This window comes from Heteronotia binoei, chromosome 1 (genome assembly GCF_032191835.1).
Source record: "Heteronotia binoei isolate CCM8104 ecotype False Entrance Well chromosome 1, APGP_CSIRO_Hbin_v1, whole genome shotgun sequence".
Taxonomy (NCBI): Eukaryota; Metazoa; Chordata; class Lepidosauria; order Squamata; family Gekkonidae; genus Heteronotia; species Heteronotia binoei.
Window position 1 is genome coordinate 4,137,420 of NC_083223.1, and position 16,190 is coordinate 4,153,609.

The 16,190-nt window shown below is 47.1% G+C and overlaps 1 protein-coding gene across 1 annotated transcript; it reads right to left on the reverse strand.

The window, feature by feature from the left end:
- Nucleotides 1-7,229: 7,229 nt before the first annotated feature.
- On the reverse strand, nt 7,230-16,184 carry LOC132585502 (interleukin-17F-like). The gene is made up of 4 exons (XM_060257449.1): nt 16,150-16,184; nt 14,003-14,068; nt 10,599-10,691; nt 7,230-7,467 (listed from the first exon to the last, which is right to left on the reverse strand). The coding sequence occupies exons 1-4, from the start codon at nt 16,182-16,184 to the stop codon at nt 7,230-7,232; spliced, it is 432 nt and encodes a 143-aa protein (XP_060113432.1).
- Nucleotides 16,185-16,190: the final 6 nt, after the last annotated feature.

Genomic DNA, 16,190 nt, shown 5'->3' on the forward strand with positions numbered 1-16,190 from the left:
TGCTTTCACAATGTTTTCATGGCAGGCTTTTGACTGGGTGGTTTGCCATTGCCTTCCCCAGTCCTCTATGCTTCCCCCCAGCAAGCTGGGTACTCATTTTAACGACCTCAGAAGGATGGAAGGCTGAGTCAACCTGGAGCCAGCTACCTGAAAACCCAGCTTCCACCAGGGATTGAACTCAGGTTGTGAGCAGAGCTTAGGACTGCAATACTGCAGCTTTAACACTCTGTGCCACGGGGCTCTTAATATAAGAGCCACATAGAATAAATCTCAAATGTTTGAGAGCCACAATACACGAGCACCAGATATTTGAGAGCCACAAGACAGGAAGGAATGAAGGAAAGTGTGTAGGCAGAAATAAAGACAGAAAGAAAGCAAATAGATGGGAAAGGGGAGGAAGGGAGAGGTGGAAAGAAAGCAACTTTTAACTTTAAATGCATTCACCAAGAGCCTGGCTTGGCTTGGAGGAATGATTCAGAGAGACAAATGCCTTCTCTAAGTGGTCCCATTGAGTGGTGGAGGCTTTGAGAGCAACACAATATGTGTGAAAGAGCCACAGTTTGGCCACCCCTGCCATACAATCTGCCTTCCCAAAGTGGCCATTTATCACCTGGAGATCAGTTGTAATCCCAGGAGATCTCCAGTCACCACCTGGAGTTGGCAACCCAGTGTTGAATATGGAAGGGCTTAGTCATTAAACATGCATAGGATTGCACCATATGTGAGAAATGAAAGGCGCTCTGTGTGTGCTCTCAGTAGTTCTGTTAGCAAGACTTCTGAGAAATATCTCCTCCTGAAAGGAAGATTGGGACACTTGGACTAGTCATCCTTGATTTGGTTTGGACCAGGGGTATCAAACATGCAGTTCGGGGGCCAAATCAGGGCCTCGGAGGGCTCCTATCAGGCCCTCAAGCCACTGGCTGTCATCTGCTTCCTTCTCCCTCTATCTTGCTTCCTTCTGCATCACAGCTTGCTTTGCCAGGCTTGCTCAATCACACAGGAGCTACAGAGCAAAGCTCTTCCACTGGCTGAGGCTCCTCCCATGGGGAGGAAGGGTGGAGGAATAGCTTGCTTTGCTAGGCTTTCTCAATTGCAAAGTGGAGCTACTGAGTCAAGCCTCTCTTCCTTCTGTGGCTGAGGCTCCCTCCCCCGCCCCCCAGTCCCCTGGGGAAGGAAGGAAAGAGCCAGAGCTTCCTTTGCCGAGTTCCCTGGATCCCATGGGAGAAATACAAAGAAACATCTTTAAGGCAATGAGTGCTAATGTTTTAAGCATGTTTTAATTTATATTTGTGTTTGTCTGTATCAGAGGCGTCACTAGGGCAGGGCCAAGGGGGCCATTGGCCCCCCCCTAGAGCATTCTCATTGGCCCCCTAGGGCTCTTTGAAGGCAGCAGGCGGCAAGCAATCACAGTCTTTATTGGCGGGAGACGCGGGGAGGCTCTTTCAAGGCAGTGGCGAAGCGAGAGAAGGCCGGGAGGGAAGAGGAAAGCGCAGCTCTCCGCAGGCAGGCATCAGAGGGCGAGCAGGCAAACCAGGGAAGGGAGGACGTTGCGAGCCAACCAGCGAGGGAAAGGAGGCTTTAGACGCGCGGGGCGCAGGAGGGAAGGGAAGGGGGCAGGCAGGCAGAGAGCGAGGGAGTCCCTCACGCAGGAGGAAAACAGGCGGCATCGGGCGCGCTCGCAGCAGCAAGAGGAGGAGCGGGTGAGGGGTAGCACAGGAGCATTGCCGGCAGTGCGCATGAGCGCCAGTGCTGAAGACTCCGCACCGCAGGCGCTGCTGCTGGCGGCGGGGGAGGAGGGGGGCAGGCGACGAGGACCCGAAGCGGGCTTCTTTCTCGCTGGTTCTCGCCAGGTGCGCTGAGCTCCCCCAGCCGCCGCTCTCGGCTAGCAACTGGTATTGCACAAGCCCGCGCCGCCGCCAGCGCCTTGGGAGGGACGGACTGATGGAAGAAGTAGTTTGCAGGACGAGCAGCGCCTCTCCTCAAGTTTCGGGACGGTTACCGTCCCCAAATCTTTCGGCTTCTCCAGGCGGAGGCTTCCTTTGTTCGAACGCGAGGGATTTAGCACCTCTGGGCAGCGCACGAGGACTGCTGCTCTTCCCTCCGAGTCCGGCACACTTGGCCCCAGGGTGCAACCGACTTGGCCCCAGGGTACAACCCACGCACTTGGCCCCAGGGTGCAACCCACCCCAGTGACGCCACTGGTCTGTATTCCTTATAAAATTTGTCTACCTAATCTTAAATAGGTACACACATGGCCCAGCCCGACAGGGTTTCATTTATGCCGGATCCGGCCCTCATAACAAATGAGTTCGACACCCTTGGTTTGGGCTGTTACTATTTTGCATGTTCTCAACCTCACACCTCAAGGAAACATACATAGAGTCCCCTTTAGTTCAAAGATTCTTGCCTCCTTCTCTACACACAATATGACAATAAGGAAAGTATGTGTAATATTTCTATATAAGGTAACAAAGGGCAAATGGCAGCAGGAGAAGGACCCTAAGAGGGGTGCAGAAAGCTGGTAAACAACACAAAATGTGGTTAAAAGTATGACGTGGGCATCCTCCCAGGGAACTGGAGAACATGGGTGTTTTGAGGTGGCAGTTGGGGTGAAGAAACCCTATAAAGGAAGTCCGGCATCTGTAACGGGAGTTCAGACTTCCACCCTTGAGGCAGATGCCTCGGAAGCTGATCCCAAACGTGTGTTAAATAAAGAAAGCTGTTTTCCTGATTTTCGTCTCAGACCTCCTTTTGTCTTTGCACCTCTTTGTAAGAGCCACCAAGCGGGGGTTTTTCCTGCTATACTCACAGGAGCTGATCTCCAGAACCTCTAAATTTTATTGTGCTCTTTCTTTCTTACCTTCCACCTCCCAAAATACTTGCTTCTGGGCTCCATTTTTCAATCTTTGGTGAGAATGTGGCTGAACTCTAAGATTTGACAAACTTTCCTAATATTTTTCTCCACAAAAAAAGGGAAAAGAACCAAAACGTATCAAGCAGAAAGATGGAAATCTTCCTCATGCCACTATGGCCACATAGGAGAAAGTAATTTAAAAAGTCTGATGGGAGCAGTGTTTCCCTCTAAGCTGAGTTAGCATGAGCTAGCTCACAGATTTTTAGCCTCCAGCTCACACGTTTTTGTCTTAGCTCAAGAAAAATGGCCCCAGAGCACAATAATTTATGCAATGCTCTCCAAGGGTCAAAAAGAGAGAGAGCTGCCCTAGTGAGAGGCATACTTGGGGACAGTGTTCCCTCTAAGCTGAGTTAGCGTGAGCTATCTCACAGATTTTTTTAGTCTCCGGCTCACACATTTTTGACTTAGCTCAGGAAAAATGGCCCCAGAGCAAGCTAATTTATGCAGTCACTCACAACTTTAATGCCAGTAGCTCACAGTGTTCCCTCTACACTGAGTTAGCGTGAGCTAGCTCACAGATTTTTAGCCTCCAGCTCACACATTTTTGTCTTAGCTCAGGAAAAATGGCCCCAGAGCTCAATAATTTATGCAGTAGCTCTCAACTTTAATGCCAGTAGCTCACAAAGTAGAATTTTTTTGCTCACAAGACTCTGCAGCTTAGAGGGAACATTGGATGGGAGAAAGGTTTTATGATGACACTTATAATTCAAGAAGCATTTTAAGGTAGATGCTGAGCTGTTCTAATTGGTGATGTTAGGGGTGTGTGACATAGGCAAATGAGTTATGTAAATTAGTTGTGCTAATGAGCTCCGGCATCTCTTTTTCTACAAAATGACCCCTGTCTACACACAACTTTATTGGAGAAAGGTTGGAGAAAAGTTGTTTGTAAAGGAGGTAACAATCTTTGAAATAAGGGGGACGCTGTGTATGTTTCTTTGAGGTATGATGTTGAGAAAGTGCAAAATAGCAAATTTCTTTATTTGATTCTATTAGTGGAAGCTTAGAAAAAGTTGCCCAGTGAAACAGGATTATTAGACCAGTTTGGCCTGTTGCTGTTGGCATGCATTTTGACTACTGAGAAAATTGACTGCAAAATTGAAGAATAGAAATGCAAGCCACATCGTTGGGCTGAAGGAAATCAAGTCTTGTGAAGTTTGTGTAAGACTTGGATCTTCAATCACTTTCAGCCATTTTTGTACCTGTGAGTATTTTTGTGCCTATAAAATAAGAAAAAAAGACGGAGATGTTGTGAGCGATTCTCTGGTCTTTATTGGAAGAAATTGACATTGGGTGTGAGGGATTCTCTGGTCTTAATTGATAGAAATTGACATTGGTGTGAGGGATTCTCTGGTCTTAATTGATAGAAATTGACATTGGGTGTGAGGGATTCTCGGGTCTTTATTGAAAGAAATTGACATTGGGTGTGAGGGATTCTCTGGTCTTAATTGATAGAAATTGACATTGGTGTGAGGGATTCTCTGGTCTTAATTGATAGAAATTGACATTGGCTGTGAGGGTTTCTTGGGTCTTTATTGAAAGAAATTGACATTGGGTGTGAGGGATTCTCTGGTCTTTATTGAAAGAAATTGACATTGGGTGTGAGAGATTCTCTGGTCTTAATTGATAGAAATCGACATTGGTGTGAGGGATTCTCTGGTCTTAATTGATAGAAATTGACATTGGCTGTGAGGGATTCTTGGGTCTTTATTGAAAGAAATTGACATTGGGTGTGAGGGATTCTCGGGTCTTTATTGAAAGAAATTGACATTGGGTGTGAGGGATTCTCGGGTCGTTATTGAAAGAAATTGACATTGGGTGTGAGGAAGAGGTTTTCTTGACACAGAGCATCGTACTTACTCTCCGATTCTCCTTTCTGTGGGACTCTTTTTTTTATTGCCCACCTGTGCCAGCTTCCAGATGGGACTGGGAGAGAAAGCAGTGCTTCCGTGTTAAACTTCTACAGGCTGTTTCTCAAAGATATACACACGCACAATGACTGTGAAACTCAGAACCATTATTTCTATCGCATCACAATATATACTTCATACAAAGCTTGCAATCCTTTGGGAGCAGGAAGAGTTTGAAATATTGGATTGTTTGAAGTGCCTTGTTGTGAATGAAAACTGAGATAAAGCCCTGGCGAAAACGAGGTCATAATATTCCAGGACCGCTCTTTTAGCAATGATTTAGAGCAAGGGTGTCAAACATGCGACCTGGGGGCCAAATCAGGCCCCCAGACAGCTCCTATCAGGCCCCTTGTCTGGTTCTTGTCTGCTTCCTTCTCCCTCTCCCTTGTTTCCTTCTGCATCACAGCTTGCTTTGCGAGGCTTCCTCAATTACACAGGAGCCACAGAGCAAAACCTCTATTTTCTCCATTGGCTGAAACTCCTCACTTGGGGAGGAAGGGAGGAGAGGCAGAGGAGGAGAGGCAGAGCTTGCTTTGCCAGGCTCTCTCAATTGCACAGCAGAGCTACTGAACCAAGCCTCTCTTCCTTCTATTGGCTGAGGCTCCTCCCCCTACTAGTCCCCTGGGGAAGGAAGGAAAGAGCCAGAGCTCCCTTTGCCCAGTTCCCCAGATCCCATGGGAGAAATACAAAGAAAGCTCCTTTAAGACCTAACGAGTGATAATGTTTTAAGCATATTTAAAAAAAATCTTTACTTGTGTTTATAAAGTTTATATCTCCGCTACCTGGCACTACAATTTATGACACAATGGCCCGGCCCAACAAAGTCTCATTTATGTCAGATCCAGCCCTCATAACGAATGCATTTGGCACCCCTGATCGAACCAGCTTTCCTGCTGTTGAAAAAGGGAGAGGTGGACCCTCTCTGACTCCAGTTGCCAATCCCCAGGTGGGGGCAGGGGATCCTCCAGTTTAAGAACATAAGAGAAGCCATGTTGGATCAGGCCAATGGCCCATCCAGTCCAACACTCTGTATAAATTTTTTGGCACTGTGTGACACAGAGTGTACACACACACACTGTGGCTAATAGCCACTGATGGACCTCTGCTCCATATTTTTATCTAAACCCCTCTTGAAGGTGGCCATGCTTGTGGCCGCCACCAACTCCTGTGGCAGTGAATTCCACATGTTAACCACATTCTGGGTGAAGAAGTACTTCTTTTTATCCGTTTTAACCTGTCTGCTCAGCAATTTCATCGAATGCCCATGAGTTCTTGTATTGTGAGAAAGGGAGAAAAGTACCTCTTTCTCTACTTTCTCCATCCCATGTAAACCTTGTAAACCTCTATCATGTCACCCCGCAGTCGACATTTCTCCAAGCTAAAGAGCCCCAAGCGTTTCAACCTTTCTTCATAGGGAAAGTGCTCCAGCCCTTTAATCATTCTAGTTGCCCTTTTCTGCACTTTCTCCAATGCTAGAATATCCTTTTTGAGGTGCGGCGACCAGAACTGTTTGGTGGCCCTCCCCCCCCGCTTCAGGATCATCTGTGGTCTGGAGATCATTAATAATTGTGGGAGATCCCCAGCCCCACCTGGAGACCTTAAGTGATATGGAGGAAATCAGGAAGTCCCTTTTGTTAGTAGAAATCTACCTTGATTTTGCTAATCCCGACTTGCCTTTTGTTCTTCACGTTTTGGCTCAGATCAAGTGTATATAGTAGGGATGGCCAAACTTCCTTAACATAAGAGCCACGTGGAATAAACATCAGATGTCTGAGAGCCACAAGACATGAGCATCAGATGTTTGAGAGTTGCAAGACAAGAATGTCAGATGTTGGAAGCAAGGAAGGAAAATAGATGGGGGAGGGGGGGAGGGAGGGGGAAAGAAAGCAACTGTAACTTATAAATGCATTCCACAAGCCACTGGCTGGCGTAGCTTGGAGGAGTGATTTAAAGAGACAAATGCCTTCTCCAAGCCAGCTGACAGAGCAGTGGAAGCTTCAAGAGCCACATAATATGTGTGAAAGAGGCACATGTGGCTTCCAAACCACAGTTTGGCCACCCCTGGTATATAGCATTTGGGGCTTCCAACTAATGTACTCTGTAGCTATTGTCAAACGCTCAAGAGAGGAAAGACAAACGACTTGGATGTGAGAAAAATACTTTCTTTATTGAATAAATATTAATAATTCAAATAATTAAGAATAGAGGGAATAATAATATTGTGGGCACTGCAACAAAATGGCTGAGGGGGCGTGTCACAGAACAAGAGAAGGTTCTAGAGAATGGGAGGAGGTTCCTCCCGCGATGGAGACAGCTGTTCCCAAACGAGCGCGCTCTGTAGGCACGAAGACAGTGCATCTTGTGGCGTTTCCAAGCACCCCCGTCCCCATTCAGTTCTCTCAGTCCCTTCATGCGGAAGTGTTGGACAGTGCCCTGGCGCACGTGCAGCCGACGGTAACCCACTGTTTCTCCAGCTGATAGGTTTGCTCACAGCCCCTGAACCGACGTCGGAGCACCAAGATCTCCTGTCGAATGGGGACGGAGTTCATGCTGTAATTCTCCTTTCCCCTGGAATCCACACAGAAAGGACGGCGGCAGGTGGCCTCGGAGATCCTGGCGGGAAACCTGTTGGGATCTTCATTAACGCTGCGGGCAGGAAGGAGAAAGGTCGTGAGATGAGTAGAACACGAACACTTTTCCTAACCATAGACCCTGAGGAGGGCACAAGGGAAGAGAACTAAGTGGTATACACAGCTGCGTTTTTGTACAAGGTGGTAAAGCAGCAGTACCGCAGTACTGCGGTCTGAACTCTGTGCTCGCGACCTGAGTTCGATCCAGCGGAAGCTGGGTTCAGGTAGCCGGCCCAAGGTTGACTCAGCCTTCAATCCTTCCGAGGTCGGTAAAATGAGTCCTAAGCTTGCTGGGGGAAAGTGTAAAAGACTGGGGAAAGCAATGGCAAACCACCCCATAAAAAGTCTGCTGTGAAAACGTTGTGAAAGCAACGTCACCCCAGAGTCGGAAACGACTGGTGCTTGCATTCCTTTTCTTTCCTTTTTTGTAGCAGGACTTCTTTGCCTATTAGGCCACACCCCTCTGATGTAGCCACTCCTCCTAGAGCTTACAGTAGGCCCTGTAAGAAGAGCCCTGTAAGCTCTTGGAGGATTGGCTACATCAGGGAGGTGTGTGGCCTAATATTAGCATTGCCAAGTCCAATCCAAGAAATATCTGGGGACTTCGGGGGTGGAGCCAGGAGCAAGGGTGTGACAAGCATCACTGAACTCCAAAGGAGGTTCTGGCCATCTCATTTAAGGGACCACACACCTTTGAAATGCCTTCCACAGGAAATAACGAAGGATAGGGGCACCTTCTTTTGGGCCTCATAGATTTGAACCCCCTGGTCCAATCTTATTGAAACTTGGAGGGTATTTTGGGGAGTGGCACTGGGTGCTATCCTGAAACTTGGTACATCTACCTCAAAAAACAGCACCCCCAGATACCCGTGAATCAATTCTCCATTATTTTCTATGGGAATGTCTCCATAAGGAATAATAGTTTCCAGCAGCCATTCTCTTCCCTCCCCCTTCTTTCTGATGGCCCTGAAGTGGGGGGAGGGCCTCCAAACTGGGGGGGGTCCTCTGTCCCCACCTGGGAATTGGCAACCCTACCTAATATGCAAAGGAGCTCCAGCTAGAATTCCACCCCAGATGGTGTATGCTCCTCTCAGGAGTGGTTACAGGGATTAGAATTCTGATATAGCATAGTTAAGGTTGTCAGGTCTGTGCTGGAAAATACCTGCAGACTTGGGGTGGAGCCTATTTTCCCTCTAAGCCAGGGGTGGCCAACGGTAGCTCTCCAGATGTTTTTTTTTGCCTACAACTCCATCAGCCCCAGCCATTGGCCATACTGGCTGGGGCTGATGGGAGTTGTAGGCAAAAATAAACATCCGAGAGCTACCGCTGGCCACCCCTGCTCTAACCTATGGAGCCACGTGAGCAAAAATCCTACTTTGTGAACTACTGGCATTAAAGTCGTGAGCATTAATTGGTTTGCTCTTGGGGCCATTTTTTCCTGCGCTAAGACAAAAAGGTGTGAGCCGGAGGCTAAAAAACGGTGAGCTAGGGACTCAACACTAACTCAGCTTTAGCGGGCATACTGGAGCTAGGAGAGTGCAGGGTTTATTTATTTAATTAATTTATTTATGATTTATATCCCGCCCTTCCCACGAAGGTGGCTCAGGGCGGCTCACAACAGATAGTCAAACATAATTAAATTGGCATTTAAATATAAAAACATTTAAAACATTCAAAACATTTAAAACATTAAAAACATTAAGCATTACAACAATATGTCATAAGCATTACAACAATATGTATAGGTTTGGGAAGGGGTGGGGCCTCAGCATGGTATAATGCCGTAGAGCCTACTCTTCAAAGCAGCCATTTTCTTCCAGCTGGAAATCAGTTGTAAAAACGAGAGATCTGCAGGCCCCGCTTGGAGCCTGGCAAGCCTGAGTGGGCACATTCACAAAATGGCTGCCACAGGAGGCAAAGCTAGCCTCAAAATGGCTGCCACAGCTTCCTGTCAGTCACATAGTGAAGTTCCTTGTGCTGTGGCAGCAATCCGATGCCAAAGCGATGTTCTTAAAGATCTGCTTAGCCCATTGAACCTTCGGTAGTTGAGCTTTGCCCATTTTCTAAGAACATTTGGGGGCTGGGTTGTCAAGTCCGACTCAAGAAACATCTGGAGACTTTTTGAGTGGATCCAGGAGACTTTGAGGGGTGGAGCCAGGATCAAGGGTGGGACAAGCACGATTGAACTCCAAAAGCCGTTCTGGCCATCACATTGAAAGGGACTGTGCTCTTTTGTAATGCCTTCCTTCCATAGGAAACAATGGGGGATAGGGGCACCTTGTTTGGGACACATAGAATTGGACCCCTGGTCCAATCGTTTTGAAACTTGGGAAGTGTTTTGGGGAGAGGCACTGGATGCTATGCTGAAATGTTGGTGCCTCTATCTCAAAAAAACCCCAGCCCCCATGGAGCCCCAGATATTCAAAGATCGATTCTCCATTATACCCTATGGGAATCGATCTCTATAGGGAATAATGGAGTAGCCAGCAGATATTCCCCCCCGCCCCAGCTTTCTGATGACCCTGAAGCGGGGGAGGGCCTCCAAACCTGGGAATCCCCTGCCCCCAGCTGGGGATTGGCAACACTACTTGGTGGGCAGTGGGCACCAGGAAAATTGTTGGTGAGAGTCAGGCCTTGAATTCAGCAGGAGCTCTCAGGAGCACAGCTCCTGAACCTTTCTGAGGGTTCCCCCTCCTCCTCCCCACCTACCTACCTTGTCCATTGAATAGTAGGTGCATCTGCATAACAATCCCTGGATGAGGAGAGCGGGCAGCCAGCCAGCCACCAGGGGCTTTGCCACGCCCCCAGCAGCCCTCATGAACCCCTGGAGAAGCCCACATCACCTTTCTCCACTTCTTATATGATTTTGGGCGGTGGGTGGCTTGCTGGCCTTTTGACTGGAACCGGCCAGCCAAGGAGAGCCCCAGATGAGAGCGGCCTGCTCGGGCTCTTTAGCCAGCCGAAGCAGGCCTCACTCTCCTGGGGCTCTCCTTTCCTGCGTCGAGTTGCTTTGGCTGGTGGTGGTGGGGGGCAGCGTATGCGAATGAGTTATGCTAATAAGCTCTCCCACCTGTTTTTCTACGAAACGACCTCTGGTGGGAGCCCCACAGATCATTAAAAGGACTGAAGAGAGAATCCGAATAGTACCTGTAGTCCCATGGAGAGGTTGAACGTTTGCTGACATCAGACACTAGTCCGTCATCCTGGTTTTTGTTGATGATGCTCAGATTGACCTTCACACTTAGAGGGAATTCCAGTTCAACCGGTCCAAGCAGCCTCCTGCTCTTCTGGTGGTATTGGAAACCAGAGCTTTCCCAAGCGCAAAACTCTTCAGCAATGACACAAAGATCAACAAGACGAGCAGCGGTCTGAACTGCAAGGGAAAGAAACAGAACACCTCCTTATTTGTTCAATTTTTTATTTTTATTTACCTTAAACTTATATCCCCGCCCTCTCTGCGAATGGACTCAGGGCGGCTAACAACCACAAAAAATAAGCTCCTTGGTGTTGTGTCAACATCTCTTTCTGTTCTCTGCATTCACCTTGGCTATGTTGTTAAACTGGGGGTAGGGGGCATATCTGCTTCATTGAGGACTCATTTACATATTAGGCCACACCCCCCGATGAAAGCCAGCCGGAACTGTGTTCCTGTGAGTTCCTGCTCAAAAAAAAAATGCCCTGGTTGCACATACATTTATTTTAGCAATTTTGGTTTTATTTTTCCCTTCTGGAAAGCATATCAGCATGAAATTAATGTAGGCCAGAGACCTTTTTAAAACGAAACAAAACAAAAACATAAAAATAAGAAAACGAAACACTGCGGTCACAATCTGAAGCACGCATCTACCAGAGCTCTTAATCTATTTTTTTTTACTCCTCTTAACTGCTCCAACCATAGGAAAGGAAGTGCTTCTTTTGTTAAGAAGCAAGTAGGAAAACCTGCCTGCTTTGTCCCATATTATAAAAATACACTTTTCACTTTATCTGTCTACTACATTTCTATCCCACCCTTCTTCTGAGAAACTCGGGATGATATACAAGGCTCCTCTCCGTTATTTCTTCACAACAACCCTTTGAGGTAGGCTCTGGCCCAGAGAAACTGATTGGTCCAGAGTCACCTGGTGAGGCTGATTGGCCCAGAGTCAGCCAATGAGCTTCCCAGTAGTGGGGGTGGTATCGGCTCAGGTCTCCTCTCCTAGTCTAGCACTCTAATAACTCACCAGACAGTCTCTATTGCAGAATTGTGGGATAGAAAGTATGATACATCTCCCTCTGATGTGTTTGTTATTTTAACTTTAATGTATGGCATCGATTTTTTTTTTTAAATTATATCCTAAAGCAAATAGTCAAGATTTATTGCGGCATCAAGCCATTTACAGGAATATAAAATACTGGGAGCATTTGAAGTACAAAGTTAAAAATATATATATACATGGGTCTCAAGGATCTCAATTGCATAAAAACTATATGCATAAAAACTGAGCCTGCTTTGGCGGGGAGGGCGGGATATAAATAAATAATAATAATAATTATTGTATAAAAATCCAATTAAACAGGAGGGAGAAGATAAAACCATAACCCAAGTTATTATTACAGAATTAACTGACTTTTCCTGATGCTGTAACAAGCTACCCAAAATTTTGCCACGGATTCTGTAGTATACCGATTTTCATCAGCCAATAATCGATTACAGTATTCCGAATCTAACCTACCTACAATATCTCCTACCAAGGGAGATATTGTACCATTTTTGTACCAGTTATACCTGAGTAACATATATCCTCTACATATATGTATGTATGTATAAAAGCTGATACCTCTAGAAAGAAGAACCAGTTTGCATTAGGAATGTACATAAGAAAATAAGAGAAGCATGTTGGATCAGGCCCATGTAGTCCAACACTCTGTGTCACCCAGTGGCCAAAAAAACCCAGGTGCCATCCTAAGCCCTCCCACTGTGGCCCCGCCCCAAGCACCAAGAATACAGAGCATCACTGCCCCAAACAGAAGAACATAAGAGAAGCCATGTTGGATCAGGCCAATGGCCCATCCAGTCCAACATTCTGTGTCACACAGTGGCCAAAAATACATAATACTTTTTGCCCAAAGAAGCATTGCAAAGTTATTAGAGTGAATCAAGAATCAGAAGACAACTGAAAAATGCCATATTTTGGCCCTATTATAGCTGGTTTCCCACATTATTTTTGATTAATTAATTATTCTTAATGAATCCCAGCCTTCTTTTCTTTTCATGCTATTATTTTCTGTTTGCCATATTTCCACTCACAGAGGGGAGAGAGGGTGGTTTTTCCTAGGGTTTCCAAGTCCAATTCAAGAAATTTCTGGGGACTTTGGGGATGGAGCTAGGAAACAATGGGGTGGAGCCAGGAGACGTTGGGGGTGGAGCTAGGAGACAATGGGGGTGGAGTCAGGAGACTTTGGGGGTGGAGCTAGGAGACAATGGGGGTGGAGCAAGGAGCAAGGGTGTGACAAGCATAATTGAACTCCAAAGGGAATTCTGGCCATCGCATTGAATGAGACCGCACACCTTTTTAAATGCCTTCCTTCCATTGAAATAATGAAGGATAGGGGCACCTTCTTTAGTGGCTCATAGAATTGGACGCCCTGGTCCAATCCTTTTGAAACGTGGACGGTGTTTTGAGGAAAGGCACTGGACGCTATGCTGAAAATTTGGTGCCTCTATCTCAATAAACAGCCCCTCCAGAGCCCCAGATACCCATAGATCAATTTTCCATTATACCCCATGGGAATCAGATTCATAGGAAATAATGGAGTGCCCAGCAGACATTTCCCTCCCCCTGTTTTTTGATGACCCTGAAGCGGGTTGGGGCCTCCAGACCAGGGAATCCCCTGCTCCTACCTGGGGATTGGCAACCCTAGTTTTTTCCCTTTCCCCCCTCTCATGCCAGCCCCCACTTCGGTCCCCAGTGGACCCAATGGGGACACAATTTTGGGAGTCAAAGACCACAACAGAGGAGGGAGAGGGAAGCAGAAAAGCTGCTATTTCTACAGCATAACTCGCTGCAAGCTGCGTAGGATCCAAGCCCTTCTCCTTAACGACGTTATTGTTTTTCACAGTTTCCTACTAGCAACAAAAAAATAGATTTTGAAAAGGCATCTGAGACACTCAGATAATAAATCAGGCTTCGAACCCAGGGTTGTACTCACCGGTTTAGCGCCGGTTGTGAAGAATTTCATGTCGATGTCTTCTTTGTGCGCGTTTGTTGATAAGAAGGATGGAGTGGTGTATTGAGTGATAGTCTCTGTCCTAACTTCATGGCTTTTTATAAGGACTATCCCCGCTGTCCTACTTTCCCTGTTTAGAAGGTAAATCCCTTACATTACCCCCTTGATTGTGGTTCTGGGTCTGGACTCTGACGTACGTTTGAACCAGAAATTCCACTCCCTCATGCTGCTTGATTAGAAAGAACAGGAAATGAAAGCTTGGTTTGGTGACTAATCAACAGTCTTCACTGTTACCTGAAGTCTCTCGATTGGTTTGGTTTTGTAACCCTTTTACTCGATATTACCTTTGTGGGAACCTAATGTCATTTTGCGAACGAGTGACTGATGAAGTTCTGGGATAACGGTGTATTCTGATTCAAGGAACTGGGGCAATTAGATGCAGCGGGGGACACGGCCACCTATATCCTCAGTAGCAGCGAAGAAAGAATTAGGACAGGGGTGATAAAAAAAAAATTAGCTAGAGTTCCTTGTTCTACACATCTAGGAATGGTACTGCTCCTTCAGTTTGGATCTTTGGTTAATATAGCAAAGTTTTGCCCAGTCGTAGACGTGTGATACTGAGTGCAGAAAATATATCTCCCAAGAAGTATATTGCAAAATCTTGTGTATGTGGACTAATGTTGTGTATTATTAATAGTGTTCCTGCCTGGTTCATTGGGATCTGCACTGGCTGCCAATAATATACCGAGTCCGGTACAAGGTGCTGGTCATTACTTTAAAGCCCTATATGGCCTAGGACCTGCCTACCTTAGCGACCGTCTCTCCCCACATGTTCCCAGAGAGTACTGAGATCGGGTTCTCAAAACCTGCTTGTAATCCCCGGGCCAAAGGGGGCCCGTTTGAAATCAACCAGGGACAGGGCCTTCTCGGTAACGGCGCCTTACTGGTGGAACCAGCTGCCGAAAGAGGTGAGGGCCCTGCGGGACCTTGGGCAGTTCCGCAGGGCCTGCAAGACAGTCCTCTTCCGGCTGGCTTACAACTAACCGACACTGTGAAGTTTGGATGGTGGTAGGGTGCATTTTGACAGACTGCTGGTTTTATGTTTATGTTTTATTAACTTACTGTTTTAAAACTGTTGCTAATTGATGTTTTAAAGCTAAACTTATGTTAGTTTTTATATGTTGTAAGCCGCCCTGAGCCACTTCGGTGGGAAGGGCGGGATATAAATCGAAATATAAATAATAAATAAATAAATATTGGAGCCTGTAGGGGACTCCGGATTGGAACACTGGGCACTAGGGTCCAAATGCCTGCTGCTCTGCTCCAATCATGGGCCCCTGCTGGTTTGAATGATCCAATGGCGTCCTAGCGTGGGAACCTTGAAGTGTATATCGTTGGCCGTGTTGACCCAGTTCACCAGTCTGAGACTTTAGCCGTTACTATACTGTACTGAATAAAGAGAGCTATGATCACTGCAGCCACGTCTCCTCATTGCATTGAACCCACTACATTATACAAAAAAGGGTAAACTGAGACCAATTTCTCACTAGGCTTGTTCCGGGTGGAGAGCCCTTTTGCTCCCAGCGCTTGTCTCTGGTTTTGCACAAGCTGCTGCTGGTGCGCCGCTTTCCTGTGGTGCAGAGTGGTAAAAATGTAGTACTGCAGTCCTAAGCTCTGCTCACAACCTGAGTTCGATCCCTGGCGGAAGCTGGGATTTCAGGTAGCCAGCTCGAGGTTGACTCAGCCTTCCATCCTTCCAAGGTCGGTCAAAGGAGTCCCCAGCTTGCTGGGGGGAAGCGTAGATGACTGGGGAAGGCAATGGCAAACCACCCTGTAAAAAGTCTGCCGTGAAAACGTTGTGAAAGCAACATCACCCCAGAGTCGGAAACGACTGGCGCTTGCACAGGGGACCTTTCCTTTCCCGCTTCAAGCAAGATCCTCTTACAAGCAGTTTCTGCATGCCGCGGGAGAGTGGTGCGCCAACTCGTAACCCCATGGCTGCTTGTGTGAAAACGAAGAGAAGCACTGGGAGCAAAAGGGCTCTCCATCTGGAACAAAGCCCTAGTGCGAAATCGGTGAAGATGAAGAAAATACTGGATTTATATCCCGCCCTACACTTTGAGTCTCAGAGCGGTCCACAATCTACCTCCCCCCCCACACACAACAGACACCCTGTGAGGTAGGTGAGGCTGAGAGAGCTCTCACAGCAGCTGCCCTTTCAAGGGACAACTCCTACGAGAGCTGTGGCTGACCCAAGGCCATTCCAGCAGGTGCAAGTGGAGGAGGGGGGGGAATCAAACCGGGTTCTCCCAGATAAGAGTCTGCGCACTTCCCCGCTACACCAAAATATGACATTTATTCAAGTGGATCCAGTTGACATTCAGGTTGCAGCCAAAAGGCAAGAAAGAAGCCTAATCGAAAGAGTGCTTTCCCTATCACCAGTGACCAGTTCGTCTGGCATCGCGTGTGTGGGAGAATAAGGGCATGGTACCTGCAGGAGACATTTGCAGAGACATCTATCTCCATGGAAGG

Bases quoted from the DNA above. Each gene is read 5' to 3' on its own strand.
- LOC132585502 (XM_060257449.1), bottom strand. From the start codon at position 16,184: ATGGAGATAGATGTCTCTGCAAATGTCTCCTGCAG. The intron at 14,069-16,149 runs GTACCATGCCCT...TCCTTGAATCAG, and splicing joins TCTGCAAATGTCTCCTGCAG to AATACACCGTTATCCCAGAA. The intron at 10,692-14,002 runs GTAATATCGAGT...ATTCCCTCTAAG, and splicing joins GACATTAGGTTCCCACAAAG to TGTGAAGGTCAATCTGAGCA.